This window comes from Rutidosis leptorrhynchoides, chromosome 2 (assembly GCF_046630445.1).
Source record: "Rutidosis leptorrhynchoides isolate AG116_Rl617_1_P2 chromosome 2, CSIRO_AGI_Rlap_v1, whole genome shotgun sequence".
NCBI classification, from domain to species: Eukaryota; Viridiplantae; Streptophyta; class Magnoliopsida; order Asterales; family Asteraceae; genus Rutidosis; species Rutidosis leptorrhynchoides.
In genome coordinates this window covers 104,218,053-104,244,761 of record NC_092334.1, presented here as the reverse complement: position 1 = coordinate 104,244,761, position 26,709 = coordinate 104,218,053, and the positions used below count along the sequence as shown (strand labels likewise).

The 26,709-nt window shown below is 32.5% G+C and overlaps 1 protein-coding gene across 1 annotated transcript; it reads left to right on the top strand.

Annotated features, from left to right (window-relative positions):
• The first annotated feature begins 18,502 nt into the window (after nucleotides 1-18,502).
• Nucleotides 18,503-19,155, top strand: LOC139891259 (protein CYSTEINE-RICH TRANSMEMBRANE MODULE 4-like). Its single transcript, XM_071874210.1, has 3 exons — nucleotides 18,503-18,598; nucleotides 18,693-18,846; nucleotides 18,942-19,155. The coding sequence occupies exons 1-3, from the start codon at nucleotides 18,568-18,570 to the stop codon at nucleotides 18,985-18,987; spliced, it is 231 nt and encodes a 76-aa protein (XP_071730311.1). The 5' UTR covers nucleotides 18,503-18,567; the 3' UTR covers nucleotides 18,988-19,155.
• Nucleotides 19,156-26,709: the final 7,554 nt, after the last annotated feature.

The following is a 26,709-nucleotide window of genomic DNA, read 5'->3' as shown; positions in this document are numbered from 1 at the left end:
TAAAATTGGGTAATTGGGCTTTGTACCATAATTGGGGTTTGGACAAAAGAACGACACTTGTGGAAATTAGACTATGGGCTATTAATGGGTTTTATATTAACTAAACAATACCTTGTTAATTTAATATACAAACTTATAATTTGACGTATTTATATATAACCACATACGCTTGACTGGGTACGGTGGGCGGGATATCTATAAATACCAATAATTATTCATTTTACCGGATACGGAACTGGATTAATAGTTAATAAACTTGTTGAAACAGGGGTGAATTACATTCAAGGGTAATTGGTGTAATTGTTAACAAAGTAGTAAAACCTTGGTTTACACGCAGTCGATAACTTGGTGTATTCATTAAACAAAGTATTAAAACCTTGTTACAATTCGAATCCCCAATTAGTTGAAATATTTGACTTCGGGAATAAGCACCTATAACATCACAAGTTCCGTCAGTTCAAAAATCGCCGTGGACGTCATCATTGATCAATAACGAGTATTTTGTATCAACGAGTTATGAAGTATTAACTCATTCTTCTGAAGAAATTATATATATATATTTTATATATATGAATGCTGAAACTATAAAAATCTTTCGTACTAAGCTATTGAATATGAATTGAAAAAGGGTAGATACTACCCAGTTAAATTCATATTACTAATATGCTATGATGTACATCCTTCGTTAACAACCTAACCATCGTAACTACAATATTTGATTCAATTAAATGAATTCGGTTTCATAATAAACCAAGTGTATCATTCAATAAGATGTTTAATTTTACACTTTCATCTTCAATGTACTCGAAACTTACTGAAAAACAACATTCGTATCTTGTGAAGTTAGCAAGAGTTCTATGAGCATCAGCATAATTCACTAAGGAAATATCTATAAGAATAAATATTGAAGTATTGATTACATTAGTGAAATACTCCGCGAAGATTATGTAATCTCTAATGTTTTAGAGATTATTCTTTACTAATCTAAGCTGAAAATCAAATGAGCTTAATATGATATTAACTCATTAAATCTGTATTACATCTGAAGAAAATATACATACATATATTTTAATAAAGACTGTAATGAAAAATTCTTGTTCAAAATATTATTTGTGACATTTTTTTTAACGGGTAGGTAATACCCGAGAGATATATAAATGCACAATTAATATATTACATTCTTCGATTCTAATTCAGTAAATCATCAACTACACTCCCTATTTTCACAACAGTATACCTTCTTTTATAAGAAATCAAAACAACCAAACTCATTCAAATTCAATCACCTATTCTGATTTTTGAAATCTGAGAATGCAACTCGAGATATAAGCAAAACCATCACTCTTAGATCCTTACATTTTTTCAAAGCTATACTTTGACTTCAAAACTGTGATAGAACATCACTTTTAATTGTAACACTCAAAAGGATACGAGAATCAATCGAGATTTATGACGAATTTATCCTTTGCATATTGACAATGACAAGCTGCATTTAAAATGCTTTAAAATTTAGGAAGACACTTCAAATAAGGAACAATCGAGATGATGATCCAATCACACATTACCAGAAGTCTTGTACCTGAAAAACTCTTGAACCCAAAGTCATAGTTTAACAAGTACCCGCGTTGAATTCTTTAGCATTTATTAGCAAAAACAACCTTACGATTCTTTTCAAAGTAGCCAGTTTTGTCACAGCTCCAACAAGTCAACTTCGACTTTTCAGTAAAACTAATTTTATTATAACTTCGATAGATACGCTGCCCTTTCACCATCGTTACTGGGGAACCTTTCATATCTCACCACATTAGCAGTAAACTTATCAACAACTTCATTAACCTTCGACTTAAATCTCTCCGAAAAGTCACTATACTTATTCATTGAAACTCCATCTCTTACTCATCTGCATCTTGCAACAAGAATTGCCATACCAATTACTGAAAATCAGCAATCAGTATTTTGAAATCTCGCAGCATTTCTACTTCAATAGTTATATATACATATAACGTCTATCTCCTAAACTTACACACTTCGAATGTGAAGTTTCTGAAAAACATCTCAAACTGTGAATTAGTTCTCGAAATGCTAATGAAGCATCAGAAACTGTAAATGACTTTAACAGTCAAAAGTTTGATGACAAAGAATAATGTGTTGGTAAAGCCCAGAAAAAGAGAAGAGTTGGTACTGAACAATGGATTGAGCAGACCGTGAAGGAGACCAAGGACAAATACAAGGACCAAAGTATGTATTTAAAGAATCTTGATGATTCTGTTTCTGACGAAGTCATTACCGAATACCTTGCTCCTGACTCTAAACCTTTGCGGACCTTATTCTTCATCATCATCTTATCTTAAATATTATAAAATATCTTCGTATCTCTCATTATACATATTCTCCATATTTCTGGAGATATTTTCACTACTATTCTTATCTGTGATCATTTATCTCTCCATAATATCTGCAACATAAAAGAAACTGTGTTGGTTTCTAAATTCTGAAAAAAATTCAAATATGAATGTTTTGAAGTAGTGTTGGGAACTGAAGCATTAGTTAGTATAATATAATGACACTTGATCAATGTGATTATATTACAGTAATTCATGCTGAGTTTCTAATGGAACGTGATGATTCACAGAACATACCGTCATCATGTGCCATTTACACGACTCTTACATTCTACCAAATCTCTAAACATATTAAGAACATATCTTCTTGATAGTTCTATCTTTCCGGATATTCTGGTAATTTGCCAAATCAAGATCGTACCATTACGATTTCCTTCTTAGAACATTAACTATGTTCATCCACAACTTCATTCCTACTAATTCTGGACCATTATTCGCTTGACTTAAAGCCGGGAAGAGACAACAAAAGTATGAAACTCCGAAATGTAAGGGAGAATATAATGTCCAATAACAACACATAAATTACAAACCGTGTATATCAATGTTTATCGCAACATAAAGACACGGGAGAATTAAAAACACTATAACCCCAAGGGAGAAGTAGAAGAAAACAGATTCCTCTGGTGGAAGTTGGAAAAGGAGAATGATTGTTGCGATAGTAAGGATAAGGACAAGGATTAGAACTGGATTAAGCATTTTCGCAATCTTTTGAAATTGGAATTGAGTATAGAAGTGGTAAAAACTAATGGAATGGAAAAGGTAAATATCAGACGTAGTAATCGGGACAGATCATCGCATTTAATAAAAGAGATCCTAATTTCCTTAAATCTCGAAGAAACGGATCTTATAGATTTCCAACATTTTTTTTTGAATTCCGGAATTCAACCATGACTACGTAAAAAATTATGACGAAACTTATTTTCCTCATTCCACTATTTTGTGATAGCTTCACTCATACGCTTCGAGTAATCGAATTATTTTATCCATATTACTCTATGGTAATAAAATCCTATTTATCAACACATATCCGTCATGAAAACATTTTTATGGTTAGCCATGACGACCTCGATCAAATTTCGGGACGAAATTTCTTTAACGGGTAGGTACTGTGACGACCCGAAAATTTCCGACCAAATTTAAACCTAACCTTTATATGTTTCCGACACGATAAGCAGAATTTGTAATGTTGAATCTCAAAAAGTTTGGAACTACATTCATGTAATCAATTACCCTTTGACCGTGTTCGACGATTCACGAACAATTATGTGTATATAGATATGTATATATAATATATAATATTAACTGAAAACATTAACAAAGTATTAGATATATGATACTTTACATGAACGTATTTGTTTTGATATATTTATCGACAGAATTAAGAGATAATATCAAATGATTGAATTATCAGATACATTATGATATGATTACGGGCCAATGTTATGAGGTCCACTGTGATTTAAGAAATCTATTCTTTTTGACAATATTCGGAAAATGGTAAAGTGATCTATAAGTAAGAACGTGGAGTGTAAATAACTTAGATGTTGGATATCGACAAGATAAGTAACTCGACATTTTTCATTAAGATGATTTCATACGTTTATTAAACCTTTGGACTTTATCCCATGCTTCACAAACAGACTGTAATTTAAAAACTTGAAACCTATTATGAATATATATAATTCTACTTTTTTAAAATGTTTTATAATATAATGATTTAAAATATATTTATACGCATATTATACGTACATAGTTTTATACTTTTACTATACTTTAACTTTACCTTTACTTTACTTTTACTTTACTTTTACTTTACTTTAACTTTAATAATTCACTTTAATAATTCACTTTAATAATTCATACTTTAATAATTCACTTTAATAATTCATACTTTAATAATTCACTTTAATAATTCATACTTTAATAATTCACTTTAATAATTCATACTTTAATAATTTACTTTAATAATTCATACTTTAATAATCCACTTTAATAATTCATACTTTAATAATTCACTTTAATAATTCAAGAATCTATTATAAATAGAATTCAATAGGTTTCATTATTTCATAGAAACTTGAAAATATATTTCTCTAAACTCTCTCAATCGATATATATATATATATATATATATATATATATATATATATATATATATATATATATATATATATATATATATATATATATATATATATATATTTGCTCTGTATTATTTCAAGATATTATTAGTATACATAAAATATTACGACGGAGTGATGTCCGAGTGATTTCAAAATATTTTTTTGAATGAGTCGAAGCTAAGGAAATTATGGGTTATAGCTATGGAGGTGATGGGTATGGTTCATGGGTATGCTCGTGAGGTCAATCTAGTGTTTATCATCTCCGTTGCGTCTACGTACTTTCCTGCAATATTGAATCTCAATATTGATACGTGAGCACTCATAACTTAACTTTTATATATCAATAGTGTATCCCTGACTAGTGCTCGAAAATATAGGATTATGCATGCTTGTACATTCGATATTGTCCTTAGATAGGTTTGTTGAATCCTGAATTAGATACATATGCTACTGAGATAGGGTATATGATATGCATATCATTGGAAAGCTAGAGAAAAATTAAGAACTTTTCATTTAGATATCGAATGGTTTCGATGAACGGATTAGAAGTTATAGTCAACTGAATTTTAGTATTATTGTTAAAATGATTATTATTACTATCGTCGTTATTATTTTAATAGAAATATCATTGTTATTATAAAATATCATTATTACTATTATGTTAGTATTATCATTTTATCATAATACCATTTTTAGTAAATATAAATATTGTTATTTTTTTATAGAATAATAATAATTATTATTACAAAATAATACAACTTTTACTTATTATTATTATGATCAATATTATTTTATCAAATAAATAGGGGATATAAAGATATTTTTCACCACGCGTAATATAATTACATTAATAATACTTACCACTATAGTTTTACGATATTAAGTGAACTTTATAAATTTTACTACTTAAGATATATAAAAGTATATTTTATCATATATAAACGTTAATATAAATTTTTATTAATAAATGACTTTTATTATTATAAAATCTAATAAATATATTTAAATATATAAAACGACTATAGTTATATATAATAAACACGTATAAATCTTAGAAGTCATTTTGGGTCAAGTTGACTTTTGTTGACTTTTGCATATTAGTCTCGAGCATTAGGATTGTGGTACACTATGACTTGACCAAAGATTGTTAGACAAATATTGACCAACATATAAATATATATAATTAATATAGGTTCGTGAATCCGAGGCCAACCTTGCACTTGTTAAATGACGTTATATGTATTTTTACTACGAAATACAGTATGGTGAGTTTCATTTGCTCCCTTTTATATATATTTTTGGGACTGAGAATACATGCGCTATTTTTATAAATGTTTTATGAAATAGGCACAAGTACTAAAACTAATTCTACGTGGGTTTAAACCAGAAATATACCCTTAGCTTGGTAACATTAAACTATTTATCTATGTACGGTAGGCGCGAATCCTAAAGATAGATCTATTGGGCCTGACAAACCCCATCCTGACTATGGGATGCTTTAGTACTTCGAGGTTATTTTAAACACACCTGATCTGGTGTACTTCAGAGGGTAAAACATGAACGTTAAGGCTTGTTACCGGGTGCCTACAACTTATAGAATACTTTTATACACTTGCGAGTGTACATATATTTATAAACGGAAATCTTGTGGTCTATTAATATATTGAAATGATTGTTATGATAAACCTATGAACTCACCAACCTTTTGGTTGACACTTTAAAGCATGTTTATTCTCAGGTATTAAAGAAATCTTCCGCTGTGCATTAGCTCATTTTAAGGATATTACTTGGAGTCATTCATGGCATACTTTGAAAGATGTTGCATTCGAGTCGTTGAGTTCATCAAGATTAATATTAAGTCAATTATAGTTGGATGTAATATGAAATGGTATGCATGCCGTCAATTTTTGATGTAAAGAAAGTTTGTCTTTTAAAAACGAATGCAATGTTTGTAAAACGTATCATATAGAGGTCAAATACCTCGCGATGTAATCAACTATTGTGAATCATTTATAATGTATATGAACGGGTCCTTTCAGTTGGTATCAGAGCGGTGGTCTTAGCGAACCAGGTCTTGCATTAGTGTGTCTAACTGATAGTTGTTAAGATGCATTAGTGAGTCTGGACTTCGACCGTGTCTGCATGTCAAAAAGTTTGCTTATCAATTCTAGTCGAAAATCCTCTACTTATCATCCTTAGGAAATTACCTGCTTATCATCTTAAGTCTAGATGCATTTTCCTGTATTTATTGCATAATAGTGTATAGATGGATTCTTATCTTAGCACATCTATTACTGTGAACTTTGATTGACATCTTTTCAAAGATTCTCCGTAATTTACGGAATTTTAGTATTATATATACATATGCAAATTATGTAATTGAAGAATACCAAATCTAAATTCTACAATCTATTTCATACCAAAAATTCTTTCCCTGATCCTACGAGATTGATCCCTCAACCAGTTCGAATTCCTCAGATTCCGACAGCTATTCCGATATGGATATCTACTTGAGCTCCGAAAGTAGCATCACCGAAATTGATCACCCAATTTCCCATCATCTATTTTGGATGAATTGGGGATGGGTCCGTAGTCAACTCAACCATTGGAGACAAGAAGAAGGTAATCCCTTCCATCCACCACATTGCCCTCTTGGCGATGAACCTGAAGCACTTACCGGCGAACCAGTTCGAGATACCATTTTCTCACTCATTGCTAGAGTATCTCATCATGATTATATACTATCCCATATTGCAAATCTTATTCATCCGCTCGTTTCAACCGCCAATCATCCCGGTGTACTAGCAGAAATTAACGAACTTCGAGCCCGAGTAGTGGCTTTGGAACACATGGTGCAAGGATTACAAACACCATCAGCAGCACCAGCAGCATAACCAATACCGCCAGTAACATCTACATCGCAAGCCTCAATACAACAAGCTTCAGCAGCATCACCAGCAGTTACCGACAGTATCATCAGCATCAACAATATCGTCAGCACCACCATCACCGTCAGTACTGTCAGCATCATCAGCACTAGCAGCACCTATAACATCACAAGTTCCGTCAGTTCAAAAATCGTCGCGGACGTCATCATTGATCAATAACGAGTATTTTGTATCAACGAGTTATGAAGTATTAACTCATTCTTCTGAAGAAATTATATATATATATTTTATATATATGAATGCTGAAACTATAAAAATGTTTCGTACTAAGCTATTGAATATGAATTGAAAAAGGGTAGATACTACTCAGTTAAATTCATATTACTAATATGCTATGATGTACATCCTTCGTTAACAACCTAACCATCATAACTACAATCTTTGATTCAATTAAATGAATTCGGTTTCATAATAAACCAAGTGTATCATTCAATAAGATGTTTAATTTTACACTTTCATCTTCAATGTACTCGAAACTTACTGAAAAACAACATTCGTATCTTGTGAAGTTAGCAAGAGTTCTATGAGCATCAGCATAATTCACTAAGGAAATATCTATAAGAATAAATATTGAAGTATTGATTACATTAGTGAAATACTCCGCGAAGATTATGTAATCTCTAATGTTTTAGAGATTATTCTTTACTAATCTAAGCCGAAAATCAAATGAGCTTAATATGATATTAACTCATTAAATCTGTATTACATCTGAAGAAAATATACATACATATATTTTCATAAAGACTGTAATGAAAAATTCTTGTTCAAAATATTATTTGTGACATTTTTTTAACGGGTAGGTAATACCCGAGAGATATATAAATGCACAATTAATATATTACATTCTTCGATTCTAATTCAGTAAATCATCAACTACACTCCCTATTTTCACAACAGTATACCTTCTTTTATAAGAAATCAAAACAACCAAACTCATTCAAATTCAATCACCTATTCTGATTTTTGAAATCTGAGAATGCAACTCGAGATATAAGCAAAACCATCACTCTTAGATCCTTACATTTTTTCAAAGCTATACTTTGACTTCAAAACTGTGATAGAACATCACTTTTAATTGTAACACTCAAAAGGATACGAGAATCAATCGAGATTTATGACGAATTTATCCTTTGGATATTGACAATGACAAGCTGCATTTAAAATGCTTTGAAATTTAGGAAGACACTTCAAATAAGGAACAATCGAGATGATGATCCAATCACACATTACCAGAAGTCTTGTACCTGAAAAACTCTCGAACCCAAAGTCATAGTTTAACAAGTACCCGCGTTGAATTCTTTAGCATTTATTAGCAAAAACAACCTTACGATTCTTTTCAAAGTAGCCAGTTTTGTTACAGCTCCAACAAGTCAACTTCGACTTTTCAGTAAAACTAATTTTATTATAACTTCGATAGATACGCTGCCCTTTCACCATCGTTACTGGGGAACCTTTCATATCTCACCACATTAGCAGTAAACTTATCAACAACTTCATTAACCTTCGACTTAAATCTCTCCAAAAAGTCACTATACTTATTCATTGAAACTCCATCTCTTACTCATCCGCATCTTGCAACAAGAATTGCCATACCAATTACTGAAAATCAGCAATCAGTATTTTGAAATCTCGCAGCATTTCTACTTCAATAGTTATATATACATATATCGTCTATCTCCTAAACTTACACACTTCGAATGTGAAGTTTCTGAAAAACATCTCAAACTGTGAATTAGTTCTCGAAATGCTAATGAAGCATCAGAAACTGTAAATGACTTTAACAGTCAAAAGTTTGATGACAAAGAATAATGTGTTGGTAAAGCCCAGAAAAAGAGAAGAGTTGGTACTGAACAATGGATTGAGCAGACCGTGAAGGAGACCAAGGACAAATACAAGGACCAAAGTCTGTATTTAAAGAATCTTGATGATTCTGTTTCTGACGAAGTCATTACCGAATACCTTGCTCCTGACTCTAAACCTTTGCGGACCTTATTCTTCATCATCATCTTATCTTAAATATTATAAAATATCTTCGTATCTCTCATTATACATATTCTCCATATTTCTGGAGATATTTTCACTACTATTCTTATCTGTGATCATTTATCTCTCCATAATATCTGCAACATAAAAGAAACTGTGTTGGTTTCTAAATTCTGAAAAAAATTCAAATATGAATGTTTTGAAGTAGTGTTGGGAACTGAAGCATGAGTTAGTATAATATAATGACACTTGATCAATGTGATTATATTACAGTAATTCATGCTGAGTTTCTAATGGAACGTGATGATTCACAGAACATACCGTCATCATGTGCCATTTACACGACTCTTACATTCTACCAAATCTCTAAACATATTAAGAACATATCTTCTTGATAGTTATATCTTTCCGGATATTCTGGTAATTTGCCAAATCAAGATCGTACCATTACGATTTCCTTCTTAGAACATTAACTATGTTCATCCACAACTTCATTCCTACTAATTCTGGACCATTATTCGCTTGACTTAAAGCCGGGAAGAGACAACAAAAGTATGAAACTCCGAAATGTAAGGGAGAATATAATGTCCAATAACAACACATAAATTACAAACCGTGTATATCAATGTTTATCGCAACATAAAGACACGGGAGAATTAAAAACACTATAACCCCAAGGGCGAAGTAGAAGAAAACAGATTCCTCTGGTGGAAGTTGGAAAAGGAGAATGATTGTTGCGATAGTAAGGATAAGGACAAGGATTAGAACTGGATTAAGCATTTTCGCAATCTTTTGAAATTGGAATTGAGTATAGAAGTGGTAAAAACTAATGGAATGGAAAAGGTAAATATCAGACGTAGTAATCGGGACAGATCATCGCATTTAATTAAAGAGATCCTAATTTCCTTAAATCTCGAAGAAACGGATCTTATAGATTTCCAACATTTTTTTTTTGAATCCCTTGAATTCCGGAATTCAACCATGACTACGTAAAAAATTATGACGAAACTTATTTTCCTCATTCCACTATTTTGTGATAGCTTCACTCATACGCTTCGAGTAATCGAATTATTTTATCCATATTACTCTATGGTAATAAAATCCTATTTATCAACACATATCCGTCATGAAAACATTTTTATGGTTAGCCATGACGACCTCGATCAAATTTCGGGACGAAATTTCTTTAACGGGTAGGTACTGTGACGACCCGAAAATTTCCGACCAAATTTAAACCTAACCTTTATATGTTTCCGACACGATAAGCAGAATTTGTAATGTTGAATCTCAAAAAGTTTGGAACTACATTCATGTAATCAATTACCCTTTGACCGTGTTCGACGATTCACGAACAATTATGTGTATATAGATATGTATATATAATATATAATATTAACTGAAAACATTAACAAAGTATTAGATATATGATACTTTACATGAACGTATTTGTTTTGATATATTTATCGACAGAATTAATAGATAATATCAAATGATTGAATTATCAGATACATTATGATATGATTACGGGCCAATGTTATGAGGTCCACTGTGATTTAAGAAATCTATTCTTTTTGACAATATTCGGAAAATGGTAAAGTGATCTATAAGTAAGAACGTGGAGTGTAAATAACTTAGATGTTGGATATCGACAAGATAAGTAACTCGACATTTTTCATTAAGATGATTTCATACGTTTATTAAACCTTTGGACTTTATCCCATGCTTCACAAACAGACTGTAATTTAAAAACTTGAAACCTATTATGAATATATATAATTCTACTTTTCTAAAATGTTTTATAATATAATGATTTAAAATATATTTATACGCATATTATACGTACATAGTTTTATACTTTTACTATACTTTAACTTTACCTTTACTTTACTTTTACTTTACTTTTACTTTACTTTAACTTTAATAATTCACTTTAATAATTCACTTTAATAATTCATACTTTAATAATTCACTTTAATAATTCATACTTTAATAATTCACTTTAATAATTCATACTTTAATAATTCACTTTAATAATTCATACTTTAATAATTCACTTTAATAATTCATACTTTAATAATTTACTTTAATAATTCATACTTTAATAATCCACTTTAATAATTCATACTTTAATAATTCACTTTAATAATTCAAGAATCTATTATAAATAGAATTCAATAGGTTTCATTATTTCATAGAAACTTGAAAATATATTTCTCTAAACTCTCTCAATCGATATATATATATATATATATATATATATATATATATATATATATATATATATATATATATATATATATATATATATATATATATATATATATATATATATATTGCTCTGTATTATTTCAAGATATTATTAGTATACATAAAATATTACGACGGAGTGATGTCCGAGTGATTTCAAAATATTTTTTTGAATGAGTCGAAGCTAAGGAAATTATGGGTTATAGCTATGGAGGTGATGGGTATGGTTCATGGGTATGCTCGTGAGGTCAATCTAGTGTTTATCATCTCCGTTGCGTCTACGTACTTTCCTGCAATATTGAATCTCAATATTGATACGTGAGCACTCATAACTTAACTTTTATATATCAATAGTGTATCCCTGACTAGTGCTCGAGAATATAGGATTATGCATGCTTGTACATTCGATATTGTCCTTAGATAGGTTTGTTGAATCCTGAATTAGATACATATGCTACTGAGATAGGGTATATGATATGCATATCATTGGAAAGCTAGCGAAAAATTAAGAACTTTTCATTTAGATATCGAATGGTTTCGATGAACGGATTAGAAGTTATAGTCAACTGAATTTTAGTATTATTGTTAAAATGATTATTATTACTATCGTCGTTATTATTTTAATAGAAATATCATTGTTATTATAAAATATCATTATTACTATTATGTTAGTATTATCATTTTATCATAATACCATTTTTAGTAAATATAAATATTGTTATTTTTTTATAGAATAATAATAATTATTATTACAAAATAATACAACTTTTACTTATTATTATTATGATCAATATTATTTTATCAAATAAATAGGGGATATAAAGATATTTTTCACCACGCGTAATATAATTACATTAATAATACTTACCACTATAGTTTTACGATATTAAGTGAACTTTATAAATTTTACTACTTAAGATATATAAAAGTATATTTTATCATATATAAACGTTAATATAAATTTTTATTAATAAATGACTTTTTTATTATAAAATCTAATAAATATATTTAAATATATAAAACGACTATAGTTAAGTTATATAATAAACACGTATAAATCTTAGAAGTCATTTTGGGTCAAGTTGACTTTTGTTGACTTTTGCATATTAGTCTCGAGCATTAGGATTGTGGTACACTATGACTTGACCAAAGATTGTTAGACAAATATTGATCAACATATAAATATATATAATTAATATAGGTTCGTGAATTCGAGGCCAACCTTGCACTTGTTAAATGACGTTATATGTATTTTTACTACGAAATACAGTATGGTGAGTTTCATTTGCTCCCTTTTATATATATTTTTGGGACTGAGAATACATGCGCTGTTTTTATAAATGTTTTATGAAATAGGCACAAGTAGTAAAACTAATTCTACGTGGGTTTAAACCAGAAATATACCCTTAGCTTGGTAACATTAAACTATTTGTCTATGTACGGTAGGCGCGAATCCTAAAGATAGATCTATTGGGCCTGACAAACCCCATCCTGACTATGGGATGCTTTAGTACTTCGAGGTTATTTTAAACACACCTGATCTGGTGTACTTCAGAGGGTAAAACATGAACGTTAAGGCTTGTTACCTGGTGCCTACAACTTATAGAATACTTTTATACACTTGCGAGTGTACATATATTTATAAACGGAAATCTTGTGGTCTATTAATATATTGAAATGATTGTTATGATAAACCTATGAACTCACCAACCTTTTGGTTGACACTTTAAAGCATGTTTATTCTCAGGTATTAAAGAAATCTTCCGCTGTGCATTAGCTCATTTTAAGGATATTACTTGGAGTCATTCATGGCATACTTTGAAAGACGTTGCATTCGAGTCGTTGAGTTCATCAAGATTAATATTAAGTCAATTATAGTTGGATGTAATATGAAATGGTATGCATGCCGTCAATTTTTGATGTAAAGAAAGTTTGTCTTTTAAAAACGAATGCAATGTTTGTAAAACGTATCATATAGAGGTCAAATACCTCGCGATGTAATCAACTATTGTGAATCGTTTATAATGTATATGAACGGGTCCTTTCACAACACGTCAAACATCATGATTACGGAAGTTTAAATAAGCATAATTCTTTTATTTCATATTTAATTTCCTTTATTTTATATTTAATTGCACTTCTAATTATCGCACTTTTATTTATTGTTATTTAATCGCACTTTTAATTATCGTACTTTTTAATTATCGCAATTTTATTTTATCGCACTTTTATTTATTGCAATTTCATTATCGTTATTTATTTTACGCTTTAAATTAAGTCTTTTTTTTATTTAATATTTTACATTAGGTTTTAACTGCGACTAAAGTTTTAAAATCGACAAACCGGTCATTAAACGGTAAAAACCCCCCTTTATAATAATAATATTACTTATATATATATATATATGTATTTCTATAAAAGTAAACTAATATAGCGTTAAGCTTTGTTTAAAAAGATTCCCTGTGGAACGAACCGGACTTACTAAAAACTACACTACTGTACGATTAGGTACACTGCCTATAAGTGTTGTAGCAAGGTTTAAGTATATCCGTTCTCTAAATAAATAAATATCTTGTGTAAAAATGTATCGTATTTAATAGTATTTCCTGCTAAAATTTAATAGTATTTTATACCCCTCTGCTAAAACATCATTGACCAACCGAAATAAGTTTCCTTTTCAATTTAGGAATGTACCTTACGTTCTTCAAAGTCCAATTAGAACCAAGAGTAGTCTTCAAAACAACATCTCCAATGCCCTCTATGTTGAGTTGCTTGTTGTCCGCCAATCTCACCTTGCCTTGGTATGAACGAAAATTCTTCATCATGCTTTTGACATGAGTAGCATGAAACGAAGCTCCCGAATCCAAAATCCAAGACTCCATAGAATTTTCAACACTACACAAAAGTGCATCATCACTTTCCCCTTCGGCCAAGTTTACACCTTTCGTGGAACCATTTTTGCAATTCCTTTGAAAGTGCCCTTTTTGATTGCAACCCCAACAAACAGCTTCACTTCTATCTTTCGATGGATACCTCTTCTTAGACTTCTTTCTACCCTTCTTCTCACCGCGATCAAATTTCCTACCACAGTTGTCGGTACTTAACAAGGAACCGGATGTCGATTCCCCCGAGTTTTTCCTACGAGTATCTTCACCAAGAATCAAATCCCTTATTCCTTCAAACGCTAGCTTAGTAGTTCCTGTAGAGCTACTAACTGCGGTAACCGTACCCGACCAACTTTTCGGTAATGATGAAAGCAAGATTAGTGCCTTTAACTCATCATCAAACACAATATATACCGATGCTAACCTCGATATGATGTTGTTGAACTCGTTGATATGATCCGTTGCACTCGTACCTTCCTTCATCTTCGTATTGAACAATTGTCGCATGAGAAAAACCTTATTAGAAGCGGTAGGTTTCTCATACATGTTAGAGAGTGCTTTCAAGCAAGCAAACGTCGTCTTCTCATTCACAACGTTGTATGCAACGTTCATAGCAAGTGAAAGACGAATCGCACCCAAAGCTTGACGATCCAAAAGCGTCCAATCGGCATCGCTCATGCTTTCGGGCTTGGTCTCTAACAGAGGTTGATGTAGCTTCTTTTGATACAAGTAATCTTCAATTTGCATCTTCCAAAAGCCAAAGTCTCTCCCATCGAATCGATCGATTCTAAACTTTCCGTCTTCCGCCATCGTACCCAAAGTCGAAACCTTGAGCTCTGATACCAGTTGTAAGGATATTAGGACCCAAAACAACGCAAGTGATTCAACAAGATCACTCGCCGATAGTAATTCTACAAGATTACTAACCCACCTAATGAACGAAAGATTATAAATGCAAGAAATGTAAATCGACACAAGAGATAACGTGGTTATATGCAATCGTTGTGATTGCTTTAGTCCACGGACCAACTAGAGAATGTATTTACTGAATATTTGTGGTGTGTATACAATGAGTTACAAAAGGGTCTATTTATAGAATGATATAAGGAGTAAGCTAAAAAGAATTCCTTGAAGCTTCATGTGAGTTTCGTGACAGCTTCATGGAGGCTACATGTGAGTTTCCTGACAGCTTCGTGGAAGCTACATGTGAATTTCCTCACAACTTCGTGGAAGCTACATGTGAGTTTCCTAACAACTTCGTAGAAGCTACATGTGAGTTTCCTAACAACTTCGTGGAAGCTTCGTGTGAGTTTCCTGGAATATTCCCTATAATTGTTTAAAGTTCTCCATATCTCCAACAGGGACAAGGTACTCAGTTGTGGAAGGGCGGACCTCTGTATCGACTGAATCATTCTAAGGGTGTAATCGGTGGAACCGGTGAAACTTCTAGGAAAAAACTTCGACTTGGCAAAATATGGAGGTTTTTAGACAAAATTTGAAGATTTTGAGACATATTTTGGAGAATTTTGGACAAAATCTGAAGGTTTTGGAGCAAAAAATATAGGTTTTTAGGTAAAATATGAAGGTTTTGGGGGGAAAAATGGAGTTTTTTTTGGGAAAATATGGAGGTTTTTGGACAAAATTTGAAGGTTTTAAGGCAAGTTTTGAAGAATTTTGGGCAAAATATATATGTTTTGGGGCAAAAAAAAAATATTCACTGGAGGCAAAGTCGAAAAAACTAAAAAATTTTCCATTAAAATTTCAAAATCGACTGGACAGGAGCCCCCCTTATCCCCAAGTAACTTCGCCACTATATAGACCATAACAAAACATAATCTAGAGGCCGAGCATGTGGCATTGAGTGAATCCAAACCCAATTGAAGATTAGCACCACTAATCGCGTTAGAAATTCCATTTGGAACCAAGTTATTTACCAAGCACAAAAAATTTTCCACAAAGGGATCATGTAGGAGCATGAAGTTATCGATAACAAAAGGGGCAAAACACACAGTGCCGGTCCTAAGAATTTAAGTACTTAGAACGAGGTGGGAAAAAAGGCCTCTAAAATATACTCCGTAACACTGATTGTGAATTTGTGATTAATTATAACAAATTTATCGATGTTGGGACCAATTTATATTCAAGAAACATAATATTAAATTCAAACCTTTAGGATAAGCCGCTTGGATAAATTTAACAATTGTTTAGAACATTTTGCAAATGTTTGAGTTGTATTTTTATAGGATCTTACCTCAAAAAGAGGAAAATATATGTACTCCGTATATTATATATTAAAAAAAATACGTATTGATATAAAAGAATTTTAAAATGAAATCTAGAAAATATGTCAACTGATCGTACGTTGACATGTGGGGCACGTATCTTGTTGATTATATGTGACAATGGGCCCATTGGCTAAACGTAATATGGATCGAAATATACTCAGTAATTTTATTTATACACATTTGTAATATGGATTAAAGTATTTTTGGGCCCCATGAAAGGCTAGGCCCTGTACAGTTGTACAGGTTGTACTACCTTTGAGCCGGGCATGAAAACACACATCTAAGACCAACATCTCTTGCAATAAGGTTGGAAGCTTGTTCATAGACAACCTCCAAATAAAAACATTGAGTGTTTTTTTAAATACATGGCAACCGATAACATACATGTTAAAGATATACTCCGTATGTTTTTTATTACTCTGTATTTACTATAACTAAAAACAACGTACTTCTATGTTGTATATTGGATTAAATGTGCGTTTGATAAAACTGGATAATTAAATTCTGGTTCATAATTTGAATGATTTAACGCTTATTAAATGAGTTGAATATGAATAAGAATAATTTGTTTAATAATCATTTTGAATAAACAATATAAATAATTTAAAATTACCTTATTAACTTTTTGCACGAATAAAAAAATATTATATTTGTTTAATAAGTGTTCTTGATATAATTCAAAGAGAATATCAAATAAAATTTAGGTACTTAATGGTTAAGATCTAAGGTATTTCAAATTTGAATGATTCAACATTGAATGATATATTATTCAAATATAAAAAACAAACGTGTTGAATATTAAATACTTGAATATAATATTCATCGCTATAATATTCATCGCTGAATTATTCAATAAGTAATTAAACTCACCTAAGATTAATCTCAACATGGCAACTGGTGTATACCTAATAAAAAACATGCAACTGGCAAGATAGATGTAGTTTATCATTTATATATAATCTCAATTGTCATTGTTTCTCTAATTTGTAACATATTTCTCTTTCATATTTTATATTATTTACCATTCAAAATATCTAAATATACTGCGTCTATTTGAGTAAGATACTCATGTTTACCGGGAAATTGTAAACATAGAAAACTTTATCCGTTGATTTAAAATACAACTTGAAATAGGACAAAATACTCAGCATAATTCTCCTCTCATCTAATAAAGTGTCCACAATATAATTTTGAGATATCAAATAAATAAATATTTACTTTGTATTCTAACCAATGAAAAGAGTTCATTGCGAAAAAAGAATATGAAAACTAAAAATAATCGTAAAAAAAATTAATTTTCATAGACGAATTAAGAGTATCTAGCTCTACTCGCATTATAACGAATATTTTATCTTATTCAAAGACTCTGATGGTCTGATATGACTCATGATGATAACATGAGAAGATTCTTTTTTTTTTTATGAGAAGATAAGAATAATCATAATAACCCAATTGTCACATATTCCATCCGACTTAACTTAAAAGGGAATGAATGGAAAAAAGTAAAATAGTAATGTGGTCACAAAAATAAAGGTGAAAATTAGCATAACAAAAAGCCATGTTTACACTTGTTTTTAGATGCTTCATTGAAGACCCCTATCTTATTCTTCTTATATATATACCCCAACACACCATACCCACTCATACATCTTATAATAATCTAGCTAGTTCAATTCAAGTTGCAGTACCAAGTCATGAGCCACATCGATCAACAAAACATTCATCGTGAGTTTATTGATACTCTTTATCAGTCTATCATAATCATATGATTATGTTTTTTATTAGTATGTGAAATGTGAAATTATGATTTGATATGCAGCTGCCTACCCTCCTACCATGGAGAAACAAGGACCAACGCTGACAAAACAAGGACCAACGCCACTAGCACCTGTTGGATACCCAACAACTGCGGTAACCGAAAATGAAGTTCCCACGCACACGACGAGCAGGGGCGATGACTTTTGGAAAGGCTGGTAATTAACAAACATAACTTCTTCTTAATACTCCATGCATGATTGTTTCTACCCACATTTTCTTGAAATTTGACTCAATATATGTTGGTTTGCAGTTGTTCAGCATTATGTTGTTGCTGCGCATTGGATGCCTGCTTCTGAAATCCATATTTGGGTCCGAGTGTTTATGTATTTAGACAGGGCTTGATTAGTTAAACTCTATGTATCTGTAACAGAATAGGCTTGTTTTGCACATTATGGTTTCTGTAAGCGTCTTCGTTTGTACCTACCTGTTCACCGTTTATGAATGAGACAGTTTGGTTATCGTTGAACAACAAATCCTACAATATTAACCATAAAATCTTTTAAAAATGACATTGTCACGTCACGATCATTCCATTCAAAAACACTCAAATGATTTCACGTCACCGTTACGGTAACAGGTGGTCTTAAACGAATAAAGAGAAGAATGAGGAAGAAAAAAATGATATAGTAATCATTTTGTATGTTTTTTCTTTTCGAACAGCAACTCCGACGGGTTATACTAGCAAGGAACTAGTATAGACCCGCGAAAAAACCATTAAAACGGTTTTATGCGCCACTCGTTCCAATTTACATACTTGTTACTTCTACTTCTAAACCGATTAAAAGAAAATAGACAAATCGAATCAAACAAAATACGACGTTTTAACGGACGTTGTTGAAACAATAAACTATTCCTGAATCTCCAAATGTGCCAAAGTGTAGAAGCATGACATACAATCTTGATTTGATATCTTCGAACTGCCGTCAATCTTCGAACCAAGCTATCCAATCTGTCCATTCTGTAAATCGAGGGAGCGATAAACCTGTCCATATTCTTATCCTTCTCCACAACTCGGACGCCACCTCGCATTCAAACATGACGTGGTGTATAGCTCAATGGCGTGGCTGCAAATCACGCATCCAATCGACTCAATATCCAAGCAACGACGTGATAAATTGAGGCGAGTAGCAAGCCTATCTAATGCTAATCTCCATATGAAAACGTTGATTTTTGTGGTACTTGATTGACCCACATAGTGTATAAATGTGAGGACGGGAGCGCAATATCATCAATATGATAACGTGTTTTACTAATCGAAAAGCCTGCATTATCTAAAAGCGACCATATCCAAGATTCCTCACTTGTACCTAAAACCACCTTGTTGATTTTTCGACATAAATCGTGATGGAGAGAAGTATTGCGAGCACCGATTGCAGCTCGAATCCAAATCCATATCCAAACGCCATCAACCATTCTATCGGCAATGGCACAGTTTTCATCCACGTCCAACCGAAAAAGCCTTCTGAATTTTTCTTTAAGAGCCCCGTCACCTAACCAATTATCCTTCCAAAATCGCACATTTGAGCCATTACCTATCTTCATTCTTAAGACGTCCAGCGGAATCAAACCAGAAAATTTTGACTTATTAAAAACAGAAACTATATTTGGCCAAATACCTGCACCCTTGACCGATGAGTCCAATTCAGCACCATAAATTGACTTGATTACAGTAGCCCATAAAGCATTCGGATTGTCCACAAAACGCCACACCCACTTGAAAATAAGACCAATATTAAATGACCGTAAACTCCCTATATCGAGGCCACCTTTCTCGCGAGAAGCTAAAGCTAAATCCCGACGTACCCAATGTAACTTCTTGTAAGAAAAAGTTGCAAGTTTTGTATGTTGCCAGTAAGTTTTTTTTTTCTTCTTTTTTTTCTTTTTTTTTGTTTTTTGTTTTTTGTTTTTTTTGTAAGAGAAAGCAACGTGCTTTTGGATCTAGATTAAGGGTGAGATCACGTCATCACGAGTAATCTAATTAGAGTTATATTTCATATTGATAATAATTGATTGATAATTGATTGCTTAAATAAGACATACAGTAATAATTGTATGAAAGGAATCGAGATTTGAGTTTGCTTTCAATTCTAATTAAAGTAAAAGTATAACATAGAATAATTAGGAAAGTAAAATCACAGGTTGAAATGAAATATTCTCATGCATGGTTAATTTCCATCTTATCAACTTCGTGCATCTTTTTATATCTTTACCACAAAAGCTCTTCAAACTTTTTTTATTCCATTAGTAGATGTAAACATGCAATTTTTGTTTTTTGTTATATGTTCTATATAAATACGAGTATGAACGAATCGAAGATCAGTTTCAAATTCTTTTTGAAAGGCTATATTATTAATCACCCAAAAGGCCCAGAGGGCTTACAAAGAAACATGCGAAGTCTGCAATTTTAAGGATAGGCTATCACATGGCAGCTAGAAAGAAATCAACATACACAGTCTTGAAATAAAATACAACATCGGCCTACATTATAAACTCCCATAAACACCAATTACGCTAATAATAGATCGTTGAGACGCATGTGATTATCCTTCTATTCTTGCAAAGTGATTTGACCATTTTCTCTTTCGGCTACTCATCCATAGGTGGGACAGCAGCTCGGACAATGCAAGAATATCTTCTCTTAGAATTGCAGCCCGACGATCAATACCATTGTGCACAAATTTATTTCACCATTTTCATATATAGACCATAATAAAACATATCTAGAGGCCAAGCATGCGGCATTGAGTAACCGAATTCAATTGAAAATTAGCACCACTAATCACATTAGAAACTCCATTCGGAACCGAATTATTTAACCCCCACCAAGCACAAAATTTTTCCCATAAAGGGATTACGTAGCAGCATGAGGTGAAAATGTGATCCACATCTTCACTGTATCGATAACAAAAGGGGCAAAACACACAACACCAACACCTCTTACAATAAGATTTGCTAAAGTTGGAAGCAGCCTCCAAATAAAAACATCGAGTTATTTTGGAATACATGGCAACCGGCAAGATATATGTTAAAGATATACTCCGTATGTTGTTTATTACTCCGTATTTAATATAAGTAATTACAACGTACTTTTATGTCGTAATTTGTATATTGGATTAATGGTGCGTTTGATATAACTAAATATCTAAGTTCTTTTTTTAATGCAAATTTATTAGAACTCAAGGTAATTTACATTGTATGACCCAACAATTCTGGGCCCAATAACTACACGAATTAAATCACGAAACCTAAAGAAATCAGGTTGCAAAGCATGTAACCTTATACATCCAGACTCGAATTACAACATAGACCATAATCACGACATGATGAGATATTTCTTTTGGAGATGTATGCCATTTGAGCCACTCGAATTTTTTCCTTTTTGACCTAAAAGCAATCCATTTTAACGATGTATTTTGTATCTCATTTAAAGCCATCGAGGTGTTCCAAGATTTACCTTGAAATACCGTTTTGTTTCGATCTTTACAAATAAGATACAATGTAGTCCACTTAATGGCTTGCCATAAAACTTGACACGACTTCGACTTGGTGCAGGCCCGTTACCATTGATGATATCCATAAGGTTTAAAGAAGTGCAATTTCCTAGCCCCCATTAATTATAAACTCGATCCATATTTCCAACGCATGCTTACACGAAAATAAAACATGATCCACCGATTCTAGGTTGTCATCACATACGGGACAACGTACACTCTGTAAGTCAATTCCTTTCTTGTCAAGTTCAACCTTTACCGACAATCGTTTTTTAGATCGCCAAGTAAAGATTTTGACTTTATTCAGAACAAGATTATTACATAAAGTACTACCTTGAGACGCGAATGGACCAAGAATCTGTGAATCGATTTCAAATGATAGTTTTTTCACAGTGAAAAGCCCATTTGGAGTTAGGGCCCAAGACCATTTATGATGCCCCGTACAAAACCATCGTGTACGAATCATCAACAACAGGATCATTACAAGGTCAAATACTATATGCGGTTTCAAAAAGAGTTTGCATTCATGATAAAAGGTGACGTTTTAACCAACGTCAAATGTTTAACCTCCGAAAGTATGCTTCAATGAATAGCAAGCAAAAATAATAGTACGTGACCCGTAGGTCGTTACAATTACATCGTTTCAAAAGTAATATAGTTTGAATACAAATTAAACGTTTCATGCGGTGACATCTCTAATAAGCTCAGCGGGTGTCTAAAAAGCATGACTAGTACAGCGGAAGCAAGCAAACCTTAAGCACATGAGAAAAACATGCTTAAAAACGTCAATACAAAGGTTGGTGAGCTATAGTTTAAGTATAACAGTAATGTAAGGTAGGCCACGAGATTTCAGTGCTTCAACAGTGTTTCAAAACAGTATGAAAAGTATATGTATAACCGTGGGCACTTGGTAACTAACTTAACGTTTATTACCCCCTAAAAGTACACTTGGCAAGTGCGTATGTTTATGAAGTATTAAACACCCGTTAAATGCTAGCGCTACTAGTCCTAGTGGGGATGTCAAACCCTATGGATCCATATCTAAGATTCGCGTTCACCGGTTCAAAGACCAATGACTAAACGTTACCGAGCTAATGGGAAAGTTTATGCCGTTGTATAACCCACACATATATAAAGTTTAAGTACTCATGCCTAGTATGTAAAACGTAAAATGCACATGTATTCTCAGTTCTCAAAATAGTTAAAGTAAAAAGGGATGCTATAACTCACAGTGGAAAGTAGTAAAAGTCGATACGCGGGAATAGTAAGCAAGTAGTTTGGTACGAAAGGTCCTCAACCTAAGTCAAAAGTTACTAAGTCAGTAAATCGTTCCCAAAGGTTTAAAAGTATGTAAATTAGGTCTTAAGTATCATCATCATTCATCTTTAAACAAAAAGTATAAAGTAAGTTTCGTTCAAGAAAAGAGTTTGAAACAAAGGCTGACTTCGTTCAGTCACCACGACCTCTATACAAACTGAATTGAGGTGAGACCAGTGGCCATGGCTCCGTATATGAGTCCCCTAGGTGCTGACAAATTTCCAGAACCGAAATCGTCTTTGTTTGACCGTGGTGACGGTTTAAGTACGAGTAGGTCAGAATTTTCAGCACAACGTTAAAAGGACATAGTGACATTCGGAGGGCCATAAATCCTAAACCGTAACTCGGATTAAGACGAGTCTAAAAATGAAAAGTCATCTACACGAACTGAGAAAACTGAAAATCATCTTTACAGTAGCCCAGGTTGTACCGACCCGACCAAAACGTCATTGACGGCGCCGTCTACTTAGGTCCCGTTACGTGGTCACAAGTCTTTAAAATGACGTTTGACCAAAACATGTCGCATTCATTTCAAATGTAAGGATGGTTCAAGTTTACAAAAGTAGTTCTATAACGAGTTACGTTACAAAGTTTATAAGTACAAATGAAACCCATGCGACACAAGTAAAAGTAAAGTCAAAAGATGCTCCATGTATACTCGACATCCAAGCAAGTATCAAAAGTGAGCGGAAGCATGTATCATATATCATTCAAGAACCTGAGAAAACATATAGAAAACTGTCAACGAAAAATGTTGGTGAAATCATAGGTGTATTAATAAACATTGTTTTTGAACCACAAGATTTTGTATTCCCATAACGTAGATTATCCAAAACATTTGCATTCCAAAAGTGTTGTTATACGCGAGCACTCAATTATCAAGACTTAACCAACGTTACCCCATCACACAATGTTAGAACCTACACTAAAACACGAAAATATATTTCATTCGCATAACGGTAGCGAACCGTCCGAATGAGGGTTTGTCAAACCCATATGGATCCATACAACATAAGTTCTCGCTTACACCCGGCAAGTGTAACTAATGATAATCGAATTGAGGCATTTCGTTCTAAACTCGCACGTGGAATGTTTGTTTTCGTACTTGTGTTCAAAGCATAAAAGTATGTAGTATAAAACTGTATATGTTTCTCATCTCATGATTTAAAAGTATAAAAGTTGTTGAAAGATGGGACTATGATCTCACCTCGAGTGCACGAGTAATAAAGGTACTTCACAAAGTAAACGTGTGCATGAAAGTTGTTTAGTCTTGACCTAAACAATTAGGGTTGTATCAATAACGGTAAACACGATCGGTTAAAGATATTCAATTAGTCCTATGGCTCGTTACGACTCGATTATATAGCATGCGAATCAAATTGTCAAGTTTCATGCAAGATACAAGTAAAGAATCATGTTAGAAAGATTGCATAATCATTTGGTTAAGTTTGACAAAAAGTCAAACTTGAGTCGGGTCAAAGTCAACGAAAAAGTCAACACGTTCGGGTCAGGTCCCGAACTATTTTTCTGTGCTAGTTATTCATATATAAGCATGTTAGAACAAGTTACATGTGAATCGGAGGTCCCTAGCATGCCACACATTTTTCGTATAATGTACAATGGAAACAGAAATCTGGAGACGCCTAATGTCGCGCCGCGACATAGGCTGGCCGCGCCGCGGCACTTAACGTGTGCTGGTACCTGGTCAGTCTCAAATGGCCAAGTCCCAATTCAAAACTCAAACAAACACAAAACACAAACCGTAAACACTTAGAACGCATATCTTATATCGTTGGAAAGCTCTTTTGACAAGGGATACAACTAAACACATCTCATCAAACAAAAACATCATTTTCAATAACCGATTTCTAGTCAAGTGGTCATTAAAAGTCTATTTTCAAAGTGTCAAGTTCTCAAAACTCATTTTAAGATTCGGGAATCCAATTCACACATATGGTATGCCGTTTTGAAGGAAATGAAACATACATTACAACTAAACACTTACTAATAACATTTCATGGCATTCAAAACATCAAAAGTTCGTTTTAGGCTTATCAAACCCTAACCAAAATTCACAAAAATCACTAATCATGTATTTGAAGTTTTCTTAATCAACCTACGCATCAAAACGAAGCTAGTGATACTAGTAACGCAATTAAAACATGAACTTAAACAATTTAACAACATCAACTCATCCAAAATCAAAGATTAAGCAAAACTATTTTCAAGTTCATGCTAGTTACTCCAAAACAAAAAATCGAGCATACAAATCATATATTCATGTTAGACTTGAGCCATAGACACTAATTAACAACTTTATAATTCAAAAATATCAAGAGCACAAAATCTAGTGATTTTAGAAAGTTATCCAAATGAGGTGAAATTGGTATCGAGTTGTAGAGGATGAAGAGAGGATTCCAAATATGTAATTTATTTTGTTGCTAGCCTCCTAATCAGAATTTAGATGATGAATTCTTGTTTTGAAGATTGAGAGAAAAATGGTGAAACTATTTAAGAAAAGGGAAATGAAATGGAAAATGAAAGAAGGAGGTGGGTGTTGACCACTTTGACCTAGTCAAAGGTTTGGTCTTTTGGCAAGTCTATCCCTCTAGTTTATAAGCGGGTGCGTGAATTACCTAAACGAGATATTTTAGATACGCACATTAACGGGAGATGTTATAATCCAATAACGAAAATTATTAAGAATGTTAGCTAATGGAGGATACGAATCTAGTCACGAAGGATATTATTTAAAATAAAAAGACGGGCGTTAAAATAATTTAACGGAAAAATGCGGGATGTTACATTACCCACACCTTAAAAGAAATTTCGTCCCGAAATTTAGTTGGAAGTAATAGTCGATGTCTCTTACTCGAGACCTAGCGTTGTCAATCCTACGAATGAGTGAAGGTACTTCCTTGGGCGTTTCCACGATTCTGGATAGTCGGGGTTTACATCGTATTAAGGCTTGGTTTTACGATCCACAATTTAAACCGGTCTTTCTACGAAGAGGAGTTTGTCATCGATAGTAAGTTTATCTAGAAGAGTAGCACGTTCCAGTTCCGCATGACACGTCTCTAAGTTTGTTACATGGAACGTAGGGTAAACGGAAACTTAATTGACTCATAAGTTCTAAACGGTAGGAAGCGGTTCCAATACGCCTCAAGATTTCAAAAGAATCAATATTGCGGATATGACTCTCCTCGATTT

Bases quoted from the DNA above. Each gene is read 5' to 3' on its own strand.
- LOC139891259 (XM_071874210.1), top strand. From the start codon at position 18,568: ATGAGCCACATCGATCAACAAAACATTCATC. The intron at 18,599-18,692 runs GTGAGTTTATTG...TTTGATATGCAG, and splicing joins CGATCAACAAAACATTCATC to CTGCCTACCCTCCTACCATG. The intron at 18,847-18,941 runs GTAATTAACAAA...GTTGGTTTGCAG, and splicing joins GATGACTTTTGGAAAGGCTG to TTGTTCAGCATTATGTTGTT.